The sequence below is a fragment of the Gossypium hirsutum genome, chromosome D03 (assembly GCF_007990345.1).
Source record: "Gossypium hirsutum isolate 1008001.06 chromosome D03, Gossypium_hirsutum_v2.1, whole genome shotgun sequence".
Classification (NCBI taxonomy): Eukaryota; Viridiplantae; Streptophyta; class Magnoliopsida; order Malvales; family Malvaceae; genus Gossypium; species Gossypium hirsutum.
In genome coordinates, this window is record NC_053439.1 from 52,915,527 (window position 1) to 52,935,122 (window position 19,596).

The window sequence follows — 19,596 nt, forward strand, 5'->3', positions numbered from 1 at the left end:
AAAATTATATCAATAAAAAGAAAAACTCTTATTACTATTTTTTAAATAACCTACTAATATTCAATATTTTTAGAATTGGATCGACAGTCGAATCAATTAGACCATTGATTCTTAGTTTATCTAGTTTTATTTGGTTCAATTGAATAAATTATTAAAAAAAAGAGAATTAATTCAACCAACTCTCAACAAATATTTTTGTTTGTTTTAATCGATTAGGCCGATGGGTTCATCCAACCCAACCCTTTATTCCGGATCAATACCTGGATTGATTCTCGATTTCGGATGGAGTAATCCAATTTTGTTATTAAATCTTACTAGGTTGAATTACAAGTATACCCCAATCTCAAGAAAAAGAAAAAGAAAAACATAAAAAAAGGAACTAAATTATTATTAAAAATGCGATAGTTTCAAGCTTAATTAAATAAATAAAAAAAAGAGGCTCCTCATTTTAGTAATCCATACCTTCTCTTTCATTTACAAATCTCTCAGTTTCAGAGCTCACTTCACAAATCTAAAAACCTCAAACTCCCTCGAAATCACCTTTACAACCCAAAGAAATGTATCTTCTTTAAACCCTAAATCAAATTTCACTTACAATTTTCTTTATAGAAAAATTTAATTTTTACTTCTCTCCATTTTTGATATGTTGTTATAATATTTTCTTTTGTTGTTGCAGCTATCGATTCGTTTTTTTTTCGATGGAAAGAAGTGGATTGTGATCGAGATCGAGAGAGGAAAGCAAAAATGCGGGTGAAGGAAATGCATCCGTTATGTTGTATATCGTTAGAGAGTCCCGGCGACGGTGACCAGTCACCGGAAGTTTCGTTGACTCGAGCTAGGAGCATGCCGGCAGGGAGTTTTTCCGGATCTGAAATAGTTAATGCGACTGCGAGGTTGACGGCGGGAGGATCCGAAGGGACTGTCGCTGGGATTCTTTATAAGTGGACTAATTACGGGAAAGGATGGAGATCCAGGTGGTTTTTGCTTCGGAATGGAATGTTATCTTACTCGAAAGTTCGTCGGCCTGAAGCTCTTAACCTCATCTCTCCGACCGATGATGTCAGATTGATCGGTGATGTCTCGAGCAATCGGCTTTCGAGGATGGATAGTTGTAGCGGTAGACGGAAACACCAGAAAACCGTTGGCATTGTTCATTTAAAGGTATATATATCAGAAAAAAAAAGAAAATCGACTTTCAAAAATTCCAAAACAAATATAGAATTGAGCCAATAGAAAATAGATGATCAAAGTGATCCGTTTTGGCGGTAATATAACTTGTTTTTCGGAACATAGTTAATATATTTTGATTCAAGATACTGAACCGATCTGTTACCATCTAGCAATTATGTCATTTTATACTAATTTTGGGTTTTTGCATCTGAAGATATTAAAATAGCAGGCATTGAAAACTGAGCTAATTAAATAACCAGAAAAGAAAAAGTAAATTGAAGAGCAAGAACCGTAGGTGAAGAGCAAGAACCGTAGGTTGCTTGCATTGTTCGGCATGAAGTTCTGCATAATTTGTTCAAAGGATCTTCAAAACAATTTTGCCGTGGACCTTCTTTTTCTCTCTCTTTCTTTCTATGTTGTTTTGTGATTTTCAATTTTCATGTTTAACTGGTGAAAAAAGTAGAATAATTATTTTTAATGTATATTTTTACAGTTTTAACTGGTTGTTTATGTAGAGTGGGTCACATCAGCAGGTGGGCTTGGAGGGCTGTGATAGGGTATGGTGTAGGTCTAGGATTTAAGCTGTGGTCACATCATCGTTTAATCGGTTATCGATAGATGATTGAAGTTTTCAAAGCTATCAAAAACGATTCAACAAACTTGAAATGTGATCCTTCCCTTTTCGTTCCTTTATTATTTCATCTTTTTGGTTTTCCCCCTCACTTCCCACGTTTTATCATGCTCACTCTTTCTCTTCAGCCAAGTGCATTCCCTTTGCTTGCCAGCCGCTCTAGTTTTCTTTCTTTCAAGGTGATGAGGGAAGTATGAAGAGGGTTTCTTTATTTTTTTTCCTATCTCTTTTCAAAGGAAAAAAAATGATGTAATGTTGTAGAAATCAAACGGTGATGAGGATGGAGTATTTCTCTGAAATGTCGAAGTGGGTTTTTGTTTGTTGCCGTCCTTTTTTTGAGTTTTGCATATTTTGTCTCGTAATAGGGAGGTAACTTCTTTATTTTTAACATTTTACATTGTCTTATTTCATAGTTTTTATGGGTTTTATTTTTTAGTAAAATAAACATTGAGAAAAAGAAAAGGAAAAAGATAAGCGTGGGGACTTGAGACTTTTAGGTGGGGCTTGACTGGTTAAGTTTATAAAGAATTTTATGGTTGGACAGAACAACGTTTAGAAACGGGAAAACTCAAACGATAACATAATAGTAATATTTATTTTGAATTTGTTTTAAGTATATTCTCCTATGGTCGAGTAGATCCAAATGGCGATTCTTCATCTTTGTTTTATCCCTAGACAGTTGTAATCCTCAAAAAGTAGCATGGGATTAGGTGATGAAGTTTGGGTTTTGTTTTTCTGTTGCTAAGAGTTTGTTTGTTTGTTGCTAAAACAAGTTTTTCTTAGAAACTTACAGTACCTTTTTTCTTTTCTTTTCTTTTTTCTTTTTTTGTATCCATCTGGCGTTTGATGGTAATTGGGTTTGGCTTCTGCTGAGGTTACACCTTGATAGCCTAAAGGTTGGTTCTTGGTTGTCTAAGCTACAGATATGTTGTTTTTCTTCGGGTGATTCCAGAAAATTTCCAGCAGTAACGATCCAATCTTGGTGAGGGATACAAGGATTAATTGAGCTTTTCAACTTGCATTATCTTGAATTGATTGCATTTCTTTTCCTTTCTTTGTTTCTTGAAATGGACTTTTTAGACATGTTTTGACTCATGCATATAAATTCATCTTGATCAATGTGATCATGCCTCTTTAAGGGAACTCTTGCATAACTCATGGGGCTGTTAATTGGATTCTTGTAGCAGATCTCGTCATTTCGGGAGAGCAAATCTGATGACAGACGGTTTTACATTTTCACTGCAACAAAGACCCTTCATTTGAGAACCGATTCTAAGAAAGATCGGGTCGCTTGGATACAAGCTTTGGTATCAACCAGGAGCCTCTTTCCACTGCGACCGCTAAATGATAATCTCTCTCTTGTCCCCCGTGATTTGTCTATATCAACTGATAGGCTCAAGAAACGGTTGCTTGAGGAGGGAATCAGTGATAACCTTGTGAAGGACTGTGAGCAGATTATGCTCTCAGAGTTCTCGGAGATACAAGGACAACTTAAAGTACTTTGTGAAGAAAGATCTATTTTGCTTGACACATTAAGGCAATTGGAGGTAATGTGAAGTCACTAATAATAACAACTATTTCTCATGGTAGATGGACTTCCCTTAATCTTAATTATAAATGAAAGCCCAAGTTGATCAACAAATTCCCAAATTCCTAATAAATATAATTGGGGGGGGGGGCGGGCGGGGAATTTCTAAGGAGCGTCTTTTATCATCTCATCTCTTAAAATGTTGTCTTAATTAATGTTGATTTTAGGTATATCATCTTGTAAATTGTTGGTTCTTATATGAAATTGCATAATAACGTCATTTCTTTGTGGTTCACTGTACACATAATGGCACTAAGCTTTATTGTTTAATGTTAATGGTAAACTGAGATTGTGTTTTTGTTGCATGTGCAGGCAGCTAATATTGAAGCTGAAAGCTCTGGAATTCATGATGGAGACTACCAGTTGTCAAAGCATGAATATTCTGGTATAGGGCGTGGAAAATACAGTGGTACATACTCAACTATATTATTTAAATTATGTTAGTCAAGGAAGGTAATCTTAGTCATTTTGTACATACCTATAGTCATATGATGGTAGCACTTCATGGATAAACTAATGTCATACAGTTTCATCATGCTTTCTTGAATGAGAAATACCCTTGATTATCCGATGTTGTAATGGCAATTTCCTGCCATTTTGCTCTTATTGATCATCACCATTCTCGTTTTACTTAAATTTTAGGTTTAGAAATGTTTCAACTAATGTTGTTAAGGGTGCAAGGCACACTATATGCTCTAGAATTGTTGCATTTGTATAAGGCATAAAGTGCAAAAATCCCTTGCCTGATTAAAGTATGATAAAAGATGTATTTACATGTATTTTTTTATGAGTGTGTATAATCTTATACAATTTTGATAAACTCTAAAGAGTGATCGAACTTATTATACAAAACATGCAAAATTTTCATCTTCTTTTGTTGGCTAATATGCTTGATTTCCTTGTAATCCCATGTTGAATACTCAAATATTGATAAGTAGAGGGTTTGATATTGTCTTTATATATATATATGCTGTTGAAAATACAATTAATGGAAAAAACCCTTAGAAATTAAAGAGAACTTTGAGCAGACTTGCTTTATTTGCACCTACCGCCCTCAAAAAAGTCTGCTTAGACACACCAGATGTGTGCATTATCAAATGTGCCTCACCTGAAAGAGTGTGTAGAGGTTGTTCTGTTTGATGCTAAGTCACACACACCTTAACATCATTGGTTGTATTGAGTTATTATCTTAGTGTTAAGATTTGTTTCCTTTTAATATTTTCTTGCCAAGTTCTCTTATAGTCTGACATCTTGTTTGGGTTTTCAGAAGGCAGCACAACAGAATCATCCGGTGATATTGAGAAACAAGAGCTTGAGGATGTGTCTGATGAAGATGAAACCTCCTTCCATGACACAAAAGAGCATTTTACTGAACCCGCGGTTATTTGTGGGTCTGTAAGAGGGGCGGCTGATCATGCAGATAATCAGAAAGAAAATGAAAATCAATTAGATGATGTGGAAAGGATGCATGGTGATAAAGAAGATTGTTATTCCAGATATGCTCAAATTGAAAGGAGAAAAAAGCTTCCAGATCCAGTTGAAAAAGAGAAAGGGGTTAGCCTTTGGTCTATGATCAAAGACAATGTGGGAAAGGATCTTACACGAGTTTGTCTCCCTGTTTACTTTAATGAACCAATATCATCCCTTCAGAAATGTTTTGAGGACCTAGAATATTCTTATCTTTTAGACCGAGCATACAAGTATGGAAAAGAAGTACGTTTTTCATACATTTCATCTTTAATATTTGATGGCTCTCTTGATATATGCACTGTTTTTCTTAGGGTAAAACCAAAATTTTATCTTCTTTTCAACAATTTTCAACATCACGGACTTCTAGGATTTTAGAAATGGCTGTTTGCTCTTGGCTGATATTTCTAGAGTGACACTGCAAATCTGTCAAAATGTTACTGAAGATACTTCAGGATCTCCACTTGCCACTCTCTAAACATGGATCTTATCTCTCTTATTGGATGGGTAGGAGGTTTAAGAAAATGGTTACCTAGTGCAGAAACGTCTAACTATTTTGACTCAGTATGAAAAGGCTCATCATCCCCTCTGTGTTTTGCCTTATGTTGGGCTGAATTTGTGGCTGTTCTTTTGGTCTGTAGAAGCAGACAGTTTTATACCTTATGCACTTATATTTTTCTGGTCAGGACATAATATTTGGAGCTAATTAATTGACTCATTTATGATTGGACCAAGGTTTTCCTTTTAAAAAAGTTTATACCCATATTATCACCTTTTATAAACAACATCATGAAAATTATGTATTAGCCATTTTGGCAAGTTGTCCCTTGCTCCCTTCTTGAGGAAGATGTTAGTTCATTTCTGAGTGTACCCCTTGGGTTTGTGTGCTTTGTGACTATTCTTGAAATCTTAACATATCCTGTGCTCAAAATTTTGGATTTATTGCAATGCTTATTAAGGTTTTGTCAACAAAAGATGGCGCTCTTGCATTTATGCCTCTACAATCTAATTGTATCCTCTGTTTGGATTTTTTTGTTAAATTTTCAGGGGAACAGTCTCCAGCGGATTCTTAATGTTGCAGCATTTGCTGTTTCTGGGTATGCTTCCTCTGAAGGTCGACACTGTAAGCCTTTCAATCCTTTACTAGGAGAAACTTATGAAGCAGACTTTCCTGACAAAGGAGTTCGTTTCTTCTCTGAGAAGGTCAGTCTTCAAGATCTTTCAGTACAGTTAACTTCATATTAGAATGGTGCAACCTTTATAATGAACTGAATTGATAAACTGGGAAACCTTATTTATTTATTTATTAAATTAAGGTTTTTCAATTCTCAGTAGTCTGGAGATACAACTCAGTGCTTCACTTTCCCATGCTCTCTGATAAATGAAATTAAACAGCCTTGAGAAGTAAATGACATATCTTGAAGTAGAGTAGATGCTTTTAAACCACAAAAAAAGGGGTTTATTTTCTTCTTTTAAGAAGAAAGTGGAAAGCGCTGTCATCTTTTTATTGTGGATAATGTTGTGAGAGAAAGGGTCTTGGGTAATATTTGGAACCATTTATCTGGAAAACAACAAGTCCTTGGATAGTTCCAGGAAGGAATGTTTCAGCTTCAAACAATTATCAATTTTAGGTTATCAAAACAGTGAATAGAAACAGTACAAAAGTGTTCTTTGAGAACTTAGGAAGCAAATGCAAATTATACTAGTTCTATAGGCCTTTGCAGTACTTACCTTTCCTAGTTGTTACTTCTGTTTATCTTGAAGCAAATATTTGCATTCCATAGCATAGAGGACTTACCTTCCAAGTTGAAACAGGTTAGTCACCACCCAACCCTTATTGCATGTCATTGTGAAGGTAATGGTTGGAAATTCTGGGGTGACAGTAACCTTCGGACAAAGTTTTGGGGGCGGTCGATTCAGCTTGATCCTGTTGGAGTTTTGACACTAGAGTTCGATGATGGTGAAATATTTCAGTGGAGCAAGGTATGCACAATTGGCTGTATATTTACTGCATGTGCTATTTAGGTGTTTCCATATTCTTAGCTTCTATTTCTACTTGCATGGTATAAATTATTTGAAGTTTTGAACTTCATTATTTTCAGGTAACAACTACTATTTATAATATTATCCTTGGTAAATTGTATTGTGATCACCATGGATTGATGCATATTCACGGGAATCGTGAATATTCATGCAAACTCAAATTTAAAGAGCAATCTATTCTTGACCGCACCCCTCACCAGGTTAGTTGGTGATCTAATTGTTTCTTAAGTTTTATTTTAGTAGCCCATTTCAGTTATCCAATCCGCGAAATGGGTTATCCAGGCTTGATTGCTTAATATATTTATTAGTCTATCTTCTGTCTTTAAAACTGTTATTTTCTGTAGTAAATTGTTTATCCTATCCTACATTTATCAGGTCCATGGTTCCGTTGAAGACCTTTCGGGTAAAAAGGTTGCAACATTAACTGGCAAATGGGATGACAGCATGTATTATATAAGTGGCGATTTCAGTGGAAAGCTGAAGGACTGCAATCCGTCAAATGCCTCCTTGTTATGGAAGAGGGACAAGCCACCTTCTAACCTGACTCGCTACAACTTAACATCATTTGCGATCACACTAAATGAGCTAACGCCAGGATTGCAGGTAGAGATGATGTATTGCATCACTTTCTCAAAACCATTTTCATGTTCCTCTTATGCATATCTAATTGTTTTCTATAGCGTTGTCTGATCCCGGGTATTTGATCACGGATTAAGGAGAAGCTCCCACCCACTGATTCTAGGCTTAGACCAGACCAACGCCATCTGGAGAATGGAGAATATGATAGAGCAAATGCTGAGAAACAGCGGTTGGAAAGGAGGCAGAGAATGGTATGTTTTCATCTCCTTCATTTTCATGTATATTGTTTTTGGGCAATTTCATGCATCTATGCTCATGCAGTCATTTGCTGATAAATAGTGTTGAGCCAATGCTTTGTCAGTTTGTTGTTCCCTCAAGAAAAACCTCCTTTGTTGTTTGGTTTTATGCGTTTTGTGGCTTCTACGCCTTCCTAATATTTTAAATTTAAGTCAAACTTAATATTTAATTTGTTTAAGATAAATTGCCTACGTTAAAAACCAGTTTGTTTTTGAATTGCGAGAACAATCAATGGTATCAAAAGTTAATTCAGTAAAATTTAGGTTTAATGACAAATTTGGCCATTAATGTTTATATGTTTTGTCAAAATGGCCCTAATTGTATTTTTGAGTCTTTTTTGGCTATCAACTTTTTTTTTTTCAAATTGCTTTTTCTAACATATTTGATGAAAGTATTTTTTAACGAAGATGATGTGGAATATTTTTAATGAGATAGTAATTTATTACTTAAGTAACCCAATAAGATAATTACATGTGAAAAGTAATAAATTAAATAAATCATACATGAAATTAAAAAAAATAACTCTTAGTTTAAAAAAAATAAACATAATTATCTAAAAAAGGTTTCAAAATGAATACATATGTTTGTTTATTGAGAGGTTTCAAAAAGATAATTAATAAATCAAACCAAAAATACTGAATGTGTGCATTCATTTTGAAACTTTTTTAAATAATTACGTTTATTTTCTTTAAATTAAGAATTATTTTTTTAACTTCATGAATTATTTATTTATTTTATTATTTTTCACATATAATTATCTTATTGAATTATCTAAATAATAAATTATATTTTATTAAAAATATTCCACGTATGAAATTTCATATCATCTTGTTAACTTTATTAACAGTACTTTTATTGAATTTGTTAAAAAAAAGCAATTTGAAAAAAAGAATAAAGGTTGATGGCAAAAAAAGGTTCAATAATACAATTAGGACCATTTTAACAAAGTGGTCAAATTTGTAGCTTAAAATTTAAACATAGGTGATGATATCAAGTGGCCCTATGCAGTGAAAGACCATCAATAAAACTAAAAGTGTGTTTCTCAGAATATCTTTCAGGCCATAAATTTAAACAGTGATATGTCAATTTCAGTACTGCTGATTCAAACAAATAATCATTTACTTCGGTCAGTAGTTATTTGGTGGATAAAAAGTTGGTAAGGAAATCCTGTAAATTTATGGGGTAAATCATCTTTTCCCCACCTTAAGTTATTAGTGTTGTGTTTGTGGTTATTTTTTTATCATAATCATGAGGTGTCACATACATGCATATATATATAAATTTTAATAAATCGTGTTGTATAGATAATGACATAGTTTAAGCATACAATTTGACCTGATTAGCAATTCTTACTGCAATGAGAAATGAATCCCCTAACCAGTGTCGTGCATAGTGGCAATAAGTTCATTTTCTTTTTGTTTGGATAGTGGCAATAATTTCTGCTTCTATGTAGGGAGTAAATTTAGATTATTGATTTTTACTGCTGATCTTCACACTGCTTCTGATCATTTTTGCACAGTCAAGAAAACTACAAGAAAATGGGTGGAAGCCTAGATGGTTCCATCAAGATAGTGAAAATGGATCCTTCCGCTACACAGGCGGGTATTGGGAAGCAAGAGAACAAGGAAAATGGGATGGATGTCCAAATATATTTGGTGAATTCAATGAAGAATTAGTTGATTCCTCTGAATGATCCTGACTTCAATTTTAGGTGAGTTGTTGCATTTACTTGTGAATACTTTCTTTTTTTGTGCTACATATGATGATGTCATGATGTGTGTATAGGCGTAGGTGCACCCGCGCCTTAGACCCTTTCAGGTGAGACTCATTTGATGAGGCATATGACTTGCCTGGTGCGCCTAGGCAAGCTTTTCAATGAGGCAATAGGCATTAAAAAGAAAAGCCTGCAAAAGACATGGAACGTAAGGAAATCATGCATATTGACCAGAAAAAAGAATGTATGCCTTTAAGATAAACTAGACCACTCCTTATAGTTTATTATGTTATTTATATTCATATTGCACTTTACCTACTCGGGTGAGTGCGCGTCCGGGCAAGATGGTGTGGTTTAGGAGAAAATAGCAACAACGAAAGAATTAGGGCTGAAAATGTAGGGTTATAAAAATATTTAGTTTCTCTATTAATTCGAAGAAAAATAATAAATATAATGAAAAGCCATTCCGCATTAATTCCGCAAATAATAAATATAATAAAAATATTTAGTTTTAAAGATGAGCATTAGTTGTGGAATTGATTCACAAATTTATGCTGAAGTGGTAAAACTTATACTTATTTTATATTAATTTTTTACTGAAATATTTATTAATTATTAAGTGTATTATGGATGGTTAAGATATTTTTAGGGTTTAAATCTAAGGACTATGGCTAGTATTATCTAGGGTTATAAACTTTATTTACAAGAAAAAATATAGTATAAATAAGCTGTAAACTTCACGGCCAGCATTGTCGCGGTTGTTATTATTATCATCTTTGAATTATTAGAGGTTTCTTTAACATTAATTCTAAAGTTTCAACTTTTTTCAGTCCTATACTGTTCTATTTATTTATAGTAAAAGTATGATGATGGCTCTTGTACTAAGAGTTGGATTGTATTTTTCTTCCTTAATTAAAAAATGAACAAACTAGTTTTTTTGTTAAAAATTTTATTCATTTTTATTATTAAAAACTAGCAACATGAGGTACATGTGACTTGTCATGTGTAATTATTTGGTTATTCCGTCACATTAGTTTGTAACAATAGGGATGGATGGAATTTTAACAGAAAGGATCAGCTTGTTGTTTGATCTACTGTACATGGATTAATTTATGAAATTTTTTTAGTAAACGGAGGAAAATGCAATTTGAAATGGCTTTTTACACTAGTTTTGCCATTGATTTATTGCTGTCCCTCTTCCCACATTAGGGTTATAGCACTTAGGATGTGCCTTTTGCCCTTGAGGGGTATCTTAGTAAATATATCTTAGCGATCATTGTTGTTTTGATGGAATTAATTGGTACAATCTTTTTAATGGCAGATCAATATTGAGATGGTCTTTCCAGGAGGCATTCTAGGTGGATCATTTGGTGGGGGTAGATAATGGAAAGGTCAAAGTGTAAAAGTTTAATGTAACAATTATAATATATATATGTAGTGTGGGAATTGTTTGTGTAATGTAATCTCTCTCCGTCTCTCCATAGTTCATTTATTCTATAGCTGCTCCTTCAACTGAATGAGCCGATCGAGCTGAAAAATTTTACATTTCGTAATTATCTGTGTTTTCATCCAAGGAAATTAATAAATGAGAAAAAAAAGGAAGGTGCATTCTTGGCATCGGCTTAACATGTTCCAAAATATTGTATCATACTTGTTCATATATTCCAATAATCAATTGGAATATGGTTATGGTTTATTTATTATTAAATCAAAATTCTAATGAATTTTTAGAAATAAATATTAAATTTATACATTATTTTGATTTGGTGCAATTATATGCATTAAATTTGAATTGTGATTTATATGTACATATCGAACTTTGATTTTATTTTAATTGTATACATTTAAAGAAATAAATATATGCACATATTTTCATATCAGATTGTTATAATTGTTTGTGTATGCAATATATTAACGTAAAATGGTGTTAATGATTTGTGAAATTTGAATCAAATCAAAATTTCATATATAAAATCATATAAAATTAAAGTTCGATATTATACATTAGATCAAAATTCATGTATAATTTTAATTTTTATCCCAAATTTGCATCACATGCATAAAGTTTGAAAATTTGATTCAATTAATGAAAATTCTATCCAATAAATAATTAAAAATGATATAAGCTTTGAATTTGAAATAACTTAATTCAAATAAATTTAAATAATCTTAACTCAAAATTAAATTAATCAAAAGATTTCTTAAATTCAGATTTATCCTGCCAAAAACCAACATGAATTGAGTAAAAAAATTGAAGTATTTAGATGGTTAATAAAATTCAAAGAATTGGGCATAGAGTACTATCCCATAATTTATTCACACTAGTTTATTTGGAATAAATATTGAAGAGGTTAGAAATACTTTATTAATCACTTTCAAAATAAAACGGACAATTTAATTCCTTTATTGATTGAAAGCCAACAAATAAAAGGTAAGGAATAATTTAGTCATTTTCAAATTAAATAGAATAATTTATTCTTTTACATTATTCCAAATTGACTAAATTAGAATAATTAAAGATGCTGTCACCAAAAGAAAAAAAAACTATATTTCTAGAAATCACCATGTGTGAATCCACAACTGATTTGAATTTTTTAAAAAAATTATGAAAATAAAAATTTAAAAATGATATAATATTAATAAAAAAACCCAAAACTTAAAAAAAATTAAAATTTATAAAAATTCAAAAACTGCATAGAAACTTTCCAAAAATTTAAAACTATAATATTAAAAAAATACATAAAAACTTCAAAATCTTATAAAATATTCAAAAAGAATTCCAAAATTTTGAAAAATAAAATTACAAAATTCTTTCAAGTAAAATATCTAAATATTTGTTATTTCTATTTTTTTTACAGTATTGATTTTTTTTCTTGAAATTTTTAAAATTCCAATTAAAAATTACAAAATTCCATCAAGTAAAATATTAAGTAATTTTTTTAAAATTTCACCAATTGAAGATTGACAAATTTTGGAATAAACTAAATTGCTCCTACTTCATTGGTTTATTAACGGAAATAGTTAATATAATTTATAATTGTCTTTATTTGCAAATTTTTGAATAATATGAGGACTAAATTATTATTTTTAATTTGAAACGTAAAATTAAAAAAGAAAAGATTATCCGTATAATACAAATATATATATATATCCATATATAAAGTGACATTAAAGTGATTAGATGCATGAATCTTTGATGTCAATCTATGTTAGAATATGAATTATTGATCCTAACTTAAATAAAAGGTTAAATTTTTTATGGAATATATATATCAGTTGAAGTTTCACATCATACTTTAGAGCCCCTCATCCTGTTAGCCTTCATACTTCATAACTATTAAGGTGATAAAAGTTTCATTTACTTTTCATTGATTTCTCGATTCTAAAACCTTAATTACTAACTTGATTAAAGGGTTATTTACGATATTTATATTTTTTTTAATTTTTAATAATTTAATTAATTAAATTAAATGAATTAATTAGACCGATTAAATTAATTAAATAAAAAATTGATGATCTGATCAATTCAATTACTGGTACAATATTAAAATCATGATTATCAATAATGTAGTAGGAGAATGGTGTTCAATCTATTAGCCGGCACTTTAGACACAATTATAAATAACTATGTAAAGGCTAATAGGCGTAAGACGATGTGATTTACAGAATTAATATCCCCGACCTCATTCAACAAATCTAAACATAAGAAATGACATCATTCCCAATAACATCCCAAAAAGTGCGAAAAATATACCAAGTATACTGTCAATCCTTGGAGCCTTATGCGGGTTTATCTGAAAGTAAGTGGTAGATACTTTATTGGCAATAAGTTCAGCCCATAGACCTTCATTCATAGGCAAAGTAACACAAGGAGAGATGGCATTAATAATTAACTCCAAAGTACCTCCCTTTTGAGTTTGAAACAAGTTTGCAAAAATACCTAATAACAGTATCTTGGATTCCTAACTCTGTCTCAACCTATTAATCCACTGCTTTTTTTTCCTTACGGTTGGCTTGTGTATGGAAAAATAGTATTGTGATCCCTTTAATTATTTAATTACTTCTTTTCCAATGTACCATGCGTTTCCGAACACTCAAAACAAAGCTTCCCTATTGAAACTTTTCTTAGTTATCTGCTTACCAACAGTCCATTTTTTTTTACTCTTTTATTGATGATTCATCCTTCTTGAGAATATCTTCAACATCTATTCCTTCAACATCAATAAGTTGGAGTTCACTCAGAAGTTTGTTAATCTCGTTTTCCATGTTCAAGGACATCACGACAAACCATAGCACAAAGAAGGGAGACAAAATTCTCAAAATTGATATCTTTCCTTTACTCAAGTAAGAGGGGAACAAAAACAAGCTTTGAGAAAATTACCAAATTAACAAGGTGAACTTACAATGGACAAGTTAGGAAAGATAAGACTTTCCACCAATAAAAGTCAACTCGAAGCAAAATAAGGTAACAAATAAAATAGAAGGCCACAAATAAGGAGTTGCTTAAGCACACTCACAAGGGAGTGGCACCCTTATGCTTCCATCAACACTTATGCGCTAATACACATTATCCTACATAATTGTGTAACTATTCCTAACCACCAAAACCACTTGCAAATCACCATAAACACCCTTTGCTTGTCACCACTAATTGAAACTAAACTTTCTATTAGACGTAAAATCGTAGCCAATAAGTCTATAATCTTAAGAACTAAGCTTCTTAATGTCGTGATCAACCTACTCTAGTGAAAATTGGAAAAGCCAAGCATCAAAATAGAAGAAAACCATATCGAAAAAGATAAAAAAAAAACCCATCATACCTTCACACCAAACCCTCATAACCAATCACTCCACCATATCAACTCAATGATGGAGGAGAAACCTTACTACCTTTTCTACCATCGGTGCTACTAATAGACTACTAGGATGTCCGAAATGATTTTAGGGCAATGTTAAGAGATGCAAACGAGACTATTGTCATAACACCCTTTACCCAACCCGATCACCGGGTTTGGGTACCAAGTGTTACAATTAATTCAAGTTACAAAATTTATCTTTCGAACTTGTTTTAATTATAAACTTAGACAACATTGGATTGTGAACCCACATTTACCATACAATTTATTTCAAAATTGAGATTAACATCTTTCAAAAATCAACTTTAAAACCCTTCTCACCTATATATATAAAACCTTTCTTGCATAGTTACCAAAGCCCCAATTAAGCCATCCATCGACAATCATTTTGTCTCCTACTAAGGAACCAACCGGTTCCATCCTAATTGAACCAGAATTATGTCTCAACTAATTACCAATCAACCACCACAATTTTCAAGTTTTCCAGTAGAGCCTACCAACTTACTATTTTATTCAATTAACTCCCAACTCTCCTTTAAATTTGAGACTTTAATGAAAACTGGGTATGAAAATTGTAGCATTAAGGTGTTAAATGCAAATAGATTGTGTGGATAGATTTATCTTAGAGGGGAATGAAATATTGCGTGGTGTTAAGTGGTTTTCGGAATTACATGTTACGCATGTAGAAATTGAGAGTGATTCTTTAGTTGTCATTAGGTATCTAAGAAGCACTAGTCATTTAGTGTCAAGCCCAGGGCACTTAGCAAGTGATCTTAGGTATCTTTGTGCTAGCTTTCGAGTGATTACCTTTAAACATGTTCTTTGGATAGGAATCAATGAGCTCACCACCTAGTTGATTGTTATGATAGGTAATGGTAATAGTCTTATTTGGTTACAACATCCATACATTTGTACTTGTCATTAATTATGTGCTAATAATCTTGATTATGAATAACCTCTATAAATGCACTCTTTTTTCACTTTTTGTCATAGAAGAATGATTTTTTAACGAGACATATTCAACAACCTGATAGATAACAAAAACTTGAAAAATATTTAAAAATAATTACTAGGATTAAAATTCATAATCTCTAATAACATGTAAATTAGATGACCCTTTCTCGAAAAAACTTGATTGATTAAAAAATATTTTTTTGGCTAACGACCTCTTAATCTAGTGGCAAAAGTATTTTATTGGCAAAAAAAAGTAAAAATCAAGTTCAGGAAAATTGAATAGCATTGCATGTAGACCTATTATTTTGGCAGGTTAGATATTGGGGTGGTCTTTGGATTAAGTAAATCTAAATCAAGTGAATTCGAGTTTTAACTTTTTCATATCATTTTAAGTTTAGGTCAATTTCAGTTTCAAGTTGTTTTAGGTTTGAGCCATTTAAATTTGAAGTTTGGATTTTTCAATTTGGTTAATTATGAGTTTATTTTAAGTTATATTTTGTTACTTCAAGTTTAGATAATTTTAAATTATTTATTTGTGCTATTTCAAGTTCAGTTTTATTTATGTTTCCATTCAAATTTAAGTTGGATGAATCCAAAAGTATTAACTTTTATAATTAAAATAGATTGATGGAATTGAATTTTCAAATACCAATCAGAATTAATAGGTATAATTGCAGTTCAATGAAACCACCCACCGGATTGCTTCCGAAGACAAACCCACTAATCCATTACAGCCTCAAAAGACAGCAACCCTTAAATTATTAGAAAGAGAAAGGGAAATTTTGGACTAATCTGAAAGATATTTTTAGCATATGGGACCCCTTTATAATTAATAATAAAAAAATTCAATTGAATCCCAAGGTTGAGACAAAAGCACCACAAATGGGGCAGCATCCAATTTGCTGCCCAACTAGCCGATAAGATGGAGCAGATAATGTCAAGCAAAGGGTTTCCACGTGATTGCTTGCTTGCAAATAGCATCGATTCAATTATACCCCTCGCCATATTCCAATCATATGGAATTTTGGGCTGTAATTAATGTTAGGGTAAACTACTCCAAAAGTCATTAAACTATTAGTAAATTTACATTTTGGTCATTCAACTTCAAAAAGTTACAAAATAGTCATTAAACTATTCAAAAGTTTTCATTTAACTCACTAAACTTTTCGAAAATTTTTATTTTACTGCACTATTAAGTTTTTTGCTCTTTAAAAAAAGTCTAGATAGCGAGCTCCAAGTGACGATTTGATTTTCGGTACGATGAATCAGTACCCATCAATGAGTAGAAGAACATACCTTAAATCCAAGTTGATCTGATGGCCAATGTCGGAGATTAGAGAAGAAATCTATTTGGATTTTGATTCACAGATTCGTGATGTTCAAACCTGTTTAATAAAAAACTAGATTGTAGAAGAGAAGTGGAAGAGATCTTTCAATTAGTGCAGTTAATATAAACATAAAAGGCCATACCACAACAATTTTAACATTTCATTAATTTAAAAAAAATCTTTCAAATAGTTTAATGACTATTTTATAAATTTTTTAAAATTAAATGATCAAAACGTAAACTTAAAGTATAATTTCCCTTTAATTTTAAAGCATAATTAAGAGACAAGGAAACAGCTCCATGTCGTGGATTTTTGTGCTGTCATTCTGCATATTTGAGAGAATCATGCAAGTTGATGAGGTCCATGGATATGATTAGACAAATACCATAATCTTCATTACTTAAAAAACAATAATTTGAAGGTTTTAATTAACTTTGATTCTCTGACAAAAAGAATATCCAAATATTTCTCACTTTTGAGATCAACCAAAGGCCATTCCTTGCTAACTGTTACACGTTCACGAACATGTTCCCGACCTCGTTGTTTGCAATGTTTCATTTGATTCTACTTGTAAACAAATTCCCAATCAAAAGAATCATGTATTCTTGTGGAAAAAATTATATTACTCTTATTAAGTGTTTAGTAATGTTATCTATTAAATTTTGGATTGTTTGTGACTTATTGATTTTTATATTATCGGTTGAGTTTAATTAATTTCAAAGTTTATAAGTACAATAGAATTAAAGTATAAATATAAATACATATTCGAGTAATCTATGAATCAAATTATTATAATATAAACGGATTACTAATTAATTAACTAGATTAAAATCCATACATAACAACAACATATGATAGGATCGAGAGACCCACATATTTAATTACATATTGTAGATATCAGACTTGAATGCTTAAAATCTAAGATTTTCGCCAAAATTTCATTTTTAAATTAAATGAGTTAAATTATTTAAGGGTTTTGAAGTATAAATTTATAATGACTTGTCATATTTTAATAGGTAAGATTGTAGGTTTAGTTTTCATTGTTGGGCTTGAAGTACTTGTTGAATTTTTACTGTATTTTAAAACTTGTAAAATTTATTTTTTGTATGTGATTTTGAAGCATGACAAATCAATATTTATAATGTTTAGAATTATCACTGTTTAAAATTTTACCCCTCTACAAAATTAAATGCACAAGACCAAATAGGTCTCACTTACTAATTTAACTAAAATTAAATGGAACTTATTAATTGATCTATATCCTATCTTGATTTGTTTGTTTGTGATATTAGAGAGTAAATGTATCATGGAGATCTTTATATTAAGAGTTGGATTGCATTTTATTTCTTCTATATATTAAAAAATTGATAAATTAGTCTCTGCATGTTCAATCAAAGAGAAAGCGAGTCATTCTATTAAAAATTTCATTCATTATTAGTATTAAAAATTAGTTCCAATACATTAACATGAAATACACATAGTACACCACATGTAACTATTTGGTTATTCCGTCAATCACGCTAGTTTTTAATAGTAAAAATGGATGAAATTTTAACAAAAAAATTAATTTACTCTTTGATCTGACTCACATGAACTAATTTATCATTTTTTGAATAAAATAAAATAAAATACAATACTGCATGTTTTTACCTATATTAGAGTTAACAATCTTGACCAATTCATTCGTTTTATGTAAAACGTTAAACATCATGATTTAATTAATTGTTTTGGCTTACAAATTGATGTTAAACTATTACCCCCAATGGGGGTTCACGGATTGATTAATTTTTCATATTGTGACAATCAAATATTGTTTTTACTCATAATATTGAGCCTTGGGTCAAAGCTAGTCCTCTATTTTTCAATGTCCATTTCCCTAAAATCACTTGAAATCATATGGTGGATGGCACATGAACTTTTATTACTCTATTAATATGCTGATTAATCAATAATGCGTTTAATAATAGCTAAGCAACAACCAAAACCATTCACATGCCAAAAGCTTTTTGCCTTTTCAAAGATGACGGTGACAGTAGTTTCTTTGCAAACAAAAATACACTCAAGCCAAATTCAATTTACCAATTCTAGGCCGAACCCAAAACCTAGGATTGAGAAAAAAAAATCTGTAAAATCGAAAATCTATTGAAATAATATTTGATTTTGTTTAATTCGATTATTACTAAAAATTATTTAATTTATTCGATTTTTATACAATATTTACTTTTAGTTATAATTTTCTTTTTTTAAAATTAATTTTTCTTTAAATTTTAAATTGAAAAATATATATTTAAACACATTTATTCTTTTGATCACTGCAATAACAACAATATTAATAAAGTTAAAAGCTTAGGACTATAATTTTTTTTAAATATTAATTTTATTATATAATCTTATCATATTTATTCTTTTTTATATAAGTTTAAAATTATCCATAGTCTCTCTCTAACTCTTAAATAGAAAGAATCTAAATATTTTTATGTTAGCAACAATACCGATATTAATTAAATTAAGACTTGAAAATTAATTTTTAAAAATCCGATGAACGAAAGAGATTCATCACGGTCTTTTTCCCCTTCTTTTAGTCACCTTTACCGACATTTGAATTTGCTAGTCTTTGCATAGTAGGTGCAATGTCTTTACTTTCATATCAATTGTCTTTTCGACATCATAGTACCAAATTGCCTCCTTGAAACCTTGGTTCGATGATTATCAGCTTGTTAACATGTGGAGTTGGATTAATAATTGGTGGAGTTGGATTAATAATTGATTATATGATTTTGGTTAAAATTATTGTGTGAGTCAAACGAGTCATTTGATTTAATCTATTCAAATTTTATATTCAAATCAAAATTTACAGATATAATTTTACAAATTAAATAATTTTATGTGTGGTCAACATATATCATTGTTAGAAAGTTGAAATTTTCAACATTTTTTGCTAATCATAAAAAGGAAAGAAACTCTTATAA

At 30.9% G+C, this 19,596-nt stretch overlaps 1 protein-coding gene across 17 annotated transcripts; it reads left to right on the forward strand.

Annotated features, from left to right (window-relative positions):
• The first annotated feature begins 365 nt into the window (after positions 1 to 365).
• On the forward strand, positions 366 to 11,127 carry LOC121215605 (oxysterol-binding protein-related protein 2A). Of its 17 annotated transcripts, none has more exons than XM_041090531.1 (12): positions 366 to 559; positions 677 to 1,161; positions 2,989 to 3,348; positions 3,702 to 3,798; positions 4,657 to 5,102; positions 5,904 to 6,059; positions 6,672 to 6,839; positions 6,959 to 7,099; positions 7,275 to 7,502; positions 7,610 to 7,729; positions 9,295 to 9,486; positions 10,811 to 11,127. In XM_041090531.1, the coding sequence occupies exons 2-11, from the start codon at positions 745 to 747 to the stop codon at positions 9,466 to 9,468; spliced, it is 2,307 nt and encodes a 768-aa protein (XP_040946465.1). In that variant the 5' UTR covers positions 366 to 559; positions 677 to 744; the 3' UTR covers positions 9,469 to 9,486; positions 10,811 to 11,127. The 17 variants fall into 17 exon arrangements, 16 of the variants coding, with proteins under 16 accessions (XP_040946465.1, XP_040946470.1, XP_040946471.1 ...); XM_041090536.1 differs by having other exon boundaries at positions 7,616 to 7,729; XM_041090537.1 differs by lacking the exon at positions 10,811 to 11,127 and adding an exon at positions 9,561 to 10,795 and having other exon boundaries at positions 7,616 to 7,729.
• Positions 11,128 to 19,596: the final 8,469 nt, after the last annotated feature.

Coding starts and splice junctions, on each gene's coding strand:
- LOC121215605 (XM_041090529.1), top strand. CDS start 745: ATGCGGGTGAAGGAAATGCATCCGTTATGTTGTATATCGTTAGAGAGT. Junction 7,100..7,274: donor TTGACCGCACCCCTCACCAG/GTTAGTTGGTGA, acceptor TACATTTATCAG/GTCCATGGTTCCGTTGAAGA. Junction 7,503..7,609: donor AGCTAACGCCAGGATTGCAG/GTAGAGATGATG, acceptor ATTTGATCACGG/ATTAAGGAGAAGCTCCCACC.